Source organism: Arachis duranensis, chromosome 10, assembly GCF_000817695.3.
Source record: "Arachis duranensis cultivar V14167 chromosome 10, aradu.V14167.gnm2.J7QH, whole genome shotgun sequence".
NCBI classification, from domain to species: Eukaryota; Viridiplantae; Streptophyta; class Magnoliopsida; order Fabales; family Fabaceae; genus Arachis; species Arachis duranensis.
The window spans coordinates 80,064,380-80,070,490 of NC_029781.3; the positions used below are offsets into that span (position 1 = coordinate 80,064,380).

At 32.0% G+C, this 6,111-nt stretch overlaps 1 protein-coding gene across 1 annotated transcript; it reads left to right on the top strand.

Moving 5' to 3' along the window:
* Positions 1-1,544: 1,544 nt before the first annotated feature.
* Positions 1,545-5,492, top strand: LOC107470399 (probable Histone-lysine N-methyltransferase ATXR5). Its single transcript, XM_016089805.3, has 6 exons — positions 1,545-2,030; positions 2,154-2,234; positions 4,014-4,243; positions 4,367-4,467; positions 4,552-4,764; positions 5,019-5,492. The coding sequence occupies exons 1-6, from the start codon at positions 1,670-1,672 to the stop codon at positions 5,176-5,178; spliced, it is 1,146 nt and encodes a 381-aa protein (XP_015945291.1). The 5' UTR covers positions 1,545-1,669; the 3' UTR covers positions 5,179-5,492.
* Positions 5,493-6,111: the final 619 nt, after the last annotated feature.

Below are 6,111 nucleotides of genomic sequence, written 5' to 3' on the forward strand. Positions count from 1 at the left end.
AAGATTTGGTTAAATATATTTATAGTAAAATCATATACTTTTCTCTAATTATAAATTGTCATTTGAATATAGTGTTTTACATTTGAATTGTTTATTTATTATTTAGAGAGTCATGTAGAAAGATATATATTTGGATAAATAATAATAGTATAAGATTTAGTACATCAAATAAATAAAAAATATGAATTTTTTAATATACTATGAAAATATGTTTCCTAACTTGGCAGTATAGAAAAAAGAGAAAGAATTTATTCTTTTAATCATGAAATGGAAACAAATTTTTTCTTTTAAATTTTAAGAACATTATTTGACCGTTTATTTATTTTTTATCTTATTTAGTATAATTATTATTATTCTAGAGAAAAGAATTTATTGAAAAATATATTTTAAATTAGTGATTTAAGGTAATCGTATAATAAATTTTTATCGCTTACATTGATAATTTTAGTAAAAATAGTGAAATAAGATAACTTTATTTAAAAACAATAAAGTAACTACACTTGTTTAGATTCTATATGTCGCTCGCTTTTCACTGTGGGATAAATTTTGTTTTACCGTGTTTTCTCACCTTTCAGGAATCCAAACATGTGCTCAATGACTTTAATGGGGGACATAAGACCATTACTCTGAAGCTATAATGTAACAAAGTTTTATGTTGACATTTAACTACGTGCTGTCAAATAAGAACAATTTTCAGACACCCGTTAAATTAAAAATCCTGTTAATATAAATATTTTATAAATTTTAATTTTGATACTTTATTAATATAAAATAATTTTATATGTGTAATTAATTATGTTAATAAAAATAATTATTTTTGTATAAAAACTGAATAAATAATTATCTAAATAAATTAATGTGATTAAACGATTATATAAAAAATATAAATATCGTAAAACGTAAATATATCAAAATTAAATTTAAATTTTATTAGATAATAATATTTAATTCTTATATTAATTTTGTCTTTTATATATAATAATTTATTAACTAATATTTAACAATTTATTAATAAATAATAAATTCTTAAATAAAACTTAAATAGAGAATAAATTAATCGATTGCACTAAAAAATACCGTAATCAACCAAAAACAAACATTACGCAGTTAATATGCATAGTTTACTAATTAGGTATTCAGCTCTTATCAATCTCTCCTATACATTTCTATGTTCAATAGAGAGCAAATAAAATATATATTAATTACTTTTTCAAAGGTAATAACATACTCATTAAATATTTTAACGTTATTAGGACAATTAATTTTTATTTAAAAAAAATAAAGAATTTCATTTTGTTTTTTTTATAGAGAAAAATAGGTAAATTAAAATACTAAACAATATAAATAATAGATATATCGAATATTTATTTTATTAGGTATATGAATGATTAATTAAAATTTAAGTGAATAATTTAAAAATATAATATATTTTTAGTTTTTAACTTTTTATTTTATTAGACTAATCTTAGAATCTATTATTCACAAAAATGATTGTCTAAATAACAAAATTTTTTTTTACTTACTTTTTCGTCCAGTCTCTCTTTCTCTCTTTCTTCTCAACACTCACACGGTCACACCATTCTCGTCTTCCTCTAGAGAGAGAGGCAAACTCTCTCAGAAAAATAGCGCTTTTCGTTCCCCAATTTCCGATTCTGCCCTTCAATTCCCCATGGCTCCTGCCACCTCACCGGCGCGGTCGGCCAAGAGGCTCATCGGCTTTAGCCGCCGGACGCAGGCAATTCACCCGCACGGTCAGCAGTCGCCGTGCGGGCCGCCGGCGAAGAAGTACAAGTCGATGACGGACATAATGGCGAGGGCGCCGTACGCCGTCGTGGAGCGCGAAGATTACGGCGACCTCAGCTGCGAGCAATGCGGCTCCGGCGAGCGGCCGGAGGAGCTGCTTCTCTGCGACAAATGCGACAGAGGGTTCCACATGAAATGCGCGAGGCCTATCGTCGTTAGGGTTCCTATTGGATCCTGGCTTTGCCCTGAATGCGTTGGAAGCAACAACAGACAGAGAAGAATAAAAAGTAAGGGATTCTCTTTTGTTTTCTTCAAGCCTTTTTTATTTTCTGGTAATTTCCCCCCCTTTTTTTTTGAGCTGTTTCATCGTGACGATGAATGTGGCATTGTGTTTCTGCGACTTTTGTCAGGCTTCTCGCAGCGTAAGTTAATTGATTTCTTCGGGATTCAGAGGAGCGACAATGATCACGTTAGAGCTGCTTCTTCTCAAGGTAATGACCGCGAGTTTAAGCATTTGCTAATCAACGTTCTTCTTTGATTGAATATAATAATAGCTTGGTTTCATTTTCTTTTATGATCGTTTTAATGAACACACAGAATCTGAGTAATCGTGTTTGTGGAAGTAATTTGGCTTGCTTTTGACAGGCTTAGTTTCCCATTGCTGCATTGAATTGTATGGGAAAGAATTAATCATAATATATTTGAGATTGGGTTGAGAATAGTATTTATTCTGTAGCTTATGTCTTTCTGACTTTAATAAGAAGCATGAATGGGTTAATGGAAATATGGAATAATGTTTTGGAATATGTACTGACCCTTTTGTAAGTGCAGCATTCTTGCTTGCTTGAAGGCTGAATATTCTTCAGCCTTATGGAATGAAATTCCATGGTGGTGGAGTGTTCTTTTTTCAAATTATGAAGGACATGGGGATTAAGATGTTTCATGATATAGGTCCACAAATATGAAGCTTGATCTATAGGTTATCTTAGTAATTGGTATTACCAAATGGGAAAAACAATTTGGATTTTTCATTTTGCTCTATCTAAGCCACGGTCTTTTAAGTAGAACAATGACAGCTACCTGCAGAAAATTTCAGCTATATTCCTTGCATTTGCGCTTTTCTCTCATTATAATGACAGTAAGGTCAAATTGAACAACCTTCATATTTTGATGGGAAAATTCATTTTAATCTCTACATGACAATTTGAAATTATGGTGCATTGTTTTGGCCTTCGATTTGGACAGACTATGATTTTTCTTTTCTAAAAAATTAGTTTTGTTAGTAAGAAAGAAACCACGTTAGCTTATAGTTTCATAGAAGTCACTCATGTCAATTTCTTTCAAAAGCAGAAAGAAACCACTATGTTTTTATAAGCTTGTAGATTTTTGGTTCAATTAGTCTGCTGACCTATATGACTATCTCTTTAAGAATATCGTCTGTGATGGTGAAGACGGCCAATAAAATTCCTTTCTATTTAACAATCAAATTCTAGAGTATTAAGATTGCTCTTTTCTTAATTACATGTACGGAATACTATGAATTTATTGGAGAATATATTTCCTTTAACAGATAACAAAAGTACTGCAAAACAATAGAGAAAATGCAATCACAGATGATGTTGAAATAGATACATAAAAAGGGCTGTAAACATTTTTAATGACAGATACTGAGTGATCAAGTTGGTTTTCCCACCAGACAAGAAATGGATTGGATGCTGGAGTCATGATTTATATATAGACTTGGAAAGTCGTAGGGAAATTTTGACATTAATATGGAAAGATTGATTAGAATAAATTCTGTGATTTGGCAGAAAAGCAGTTACTATGACAATCTAGACAGTAGATATCTATTTATGTTCATGGAAACTAGAAAGGTTAACAAATTTTTTACAAACCCTGCATTTATGTGAGCTCTTCATTAAGATTAATGAAGTCCACACAATAAGTTGCGTATGCTAATATCCATGTTGAGATCTTTGTCATTAGATTTGGTTGGCATTTACTTTTGCATGCTTTCATGTTCTTAGATTGGCAAAATACTTCTACGTGTTTGGTTCAAATGCACACATAATTTAATACGACTCTTTAGATGTTTCTTATTGGTAAAAGAAGCAAAAAGTTTATATACATATTCTGGTGAATGGTGATTTTCGAAAATGGAGCACCTAGGTAAACTTCTGCCTCAGCCTTTTAGGATGTCTATGTGCTGATTCACAATATATATCTCGCTCTAAGAATTTTGTTTATAATTTGTCCTTTTGGACCTACAGATGCTAAGAAGCGTCGAAGACGATCACGCCCTCTGGTTATGCACAAGAGAAGGAGGAGATTATTACCATTTATTCCTTCAGAAGATTCGAACCAAAGAAATAAACAGATGAATTCACTTGCTACTGCTTTATCAGCATTGCATATGGATTTTAGCGATGACCTCAGATACTTGCCTGGAATGGCTCCTAGATCTGCTAATCAAGCCATATTAGAAGATGGTGGCATGCAGGTCTCAATTTTCTTGCAGCTTGTTAATGATAGAGTTGTCTGTAACAACCAGGCCTTATTTGTTTTCACATCTCTATCACTGTGTGCTACTTTGATAGAGTATGTTTTACTGTTTTATACTTAGATTCTTTCAAAGGAAGATATGGAGACCTTGGAACACTGCAGAGCTATGTCTAGAAGAGGCGAATGTGCCCCCTTTCTAATTGTTTATGATGCACGCGAAGGGTACCAATATTTTGCTTGTCATCATAATTTAGGACATCAGTTTACCTTAATATTAATAGGACTTTTCTTGAAATTTCCCAATAGCTATACTGTGGTGGCTGATGCTCCAATCAAGGATTTGACATTTATTGCGGAATACACGGGCGATGTGGATTACCTTAAGAATCGAGAAAGTGATGATTGTGACAGTATGATGACCCTTCTTTTATCAAGTGATCATTCTCAAAGTCTTGTCATCTGTGCTGATAAACGCGGAAACATTGCTAGGTTTATTAATGGCATCAACAATCATACTCCGTAAGTCTTTCTCGCTTATCTCATGCTAAATGTTGAATAAACAGAATATAAATAGTGGAGAGGGTGAAAATTGTTCCCCTTTGATGCTGTTTGGATAGTTCTTGCAGTCCATTCTGTAAGTTCTATGGCTTTGCCATGCTCCTTTTGGAACTCTCTTTGTAGGATTTTAAATTGTATAATGTGAATACTGTTTTTATATGCAATGCTAGTTGTTGAAAATATTTTGGTTAAACATGTCTAATATTTATATGCAGGGAAGGTAGGAAGAAGCAGAACTGTAAATGTGTGAGATACAATGTTAACGGTGAATGCAGGGTCCTTTTGGTTGCTACTCGTGATATTTCTAAGGGCGAGAGGCTTTATTATGATTATAATGGTTATGAGCATGAATACCCCACACATCATTTTGTCTAAATGAAAGTTATAAATGCCTCTTAACAGAAAACTTGGATCCAATTTTAGGTCCTTGTTAAAGGATTTTCAGGATTTTCTTGAAAAACTATAACTTATTGTTCACGCAGAATTGCAGAAACAAATTTTTTCCTCAACTGTTGCTATGGGCAATTAATTTTGTAATTTTTGCTTAGGAGCTAGTCCAAATATCTGGCTTAAAGACGAGTAGCGTACCCTGGGGAAACTTTTCTTCATTAAGGCAATGCCCCAATATCAATATATACATTTTTTTCAATACAGTTTCAAGGAAATTAAAGAATAGATTTTGCTTAGAAGATATTTCACTTGATGTTTTTCTCTCCCAAACAATTATCATTTTCTTCAAGTGTTGGTATTGAATGTAACATTGATCAATCTCATCTTGTATTCCAACCTAAACCTTGAAAGATGAGGGATATGTATATACTTAAGATATGCTATTTCTGATGTCACTCCTTGTTCTTCATTTATTTATTTATTTAACTTTTTAAAGTTGCAAAAAGAAGTTCAGGGCATATTATGATGTCACTTCTTGTTCTTCATTTATTTATTTATTTAACTTTTTAAAGTTGCAAAAGAAGCCCAGGGCATATTATGATATATGTCGATTTTAGATCAAGGAAGTGGATGTTAAATAGGGCTGTTAATAGGGGGATTTATTTGTGAAGGGTATATTCCTTTCTTAGACAGGAACATAGGATATTTGATTCTTCCTTGTTTGCTTCTAATTTATTGATTATGTAGGTAGTTTGCATGGAGAACTATGAATACCCCTCTAGCAAAAGCATAAGAATGTTTTGCTTCTAGTGTGATCTTGGTCGTGTTTCTTTCGAGTATCTTCTATTGCATCATCTTATGTGTCGCTTAAGACCTGAAAATATGCTACGCCATCAAACAACATTTTTATTATGAAAA

Coding starts and splice junctions, on each gene's coding strand:
- LOC107470399 (XM_016089805.3), top strand. CDS start 1,670: ATGGCTCCTGCCACCTCACCGGCGCGGTCGGCCAAGAGGCTCATCGGC. Junction 2,031..2,153: donor CAGACAGAGAAGAATAAAAA/GTAAGGGATTCT, acceptor GACTTTTGTCAG/GCTTCTCGCAGCGTAAGTTA. Junction 4,244..4,366: donor TAGAAGATGGTGGCATGCAG/GTCTCAATTTTC, acceptor TTTTATACTTAG/ATTCTTTCAAAGGAAGATAT.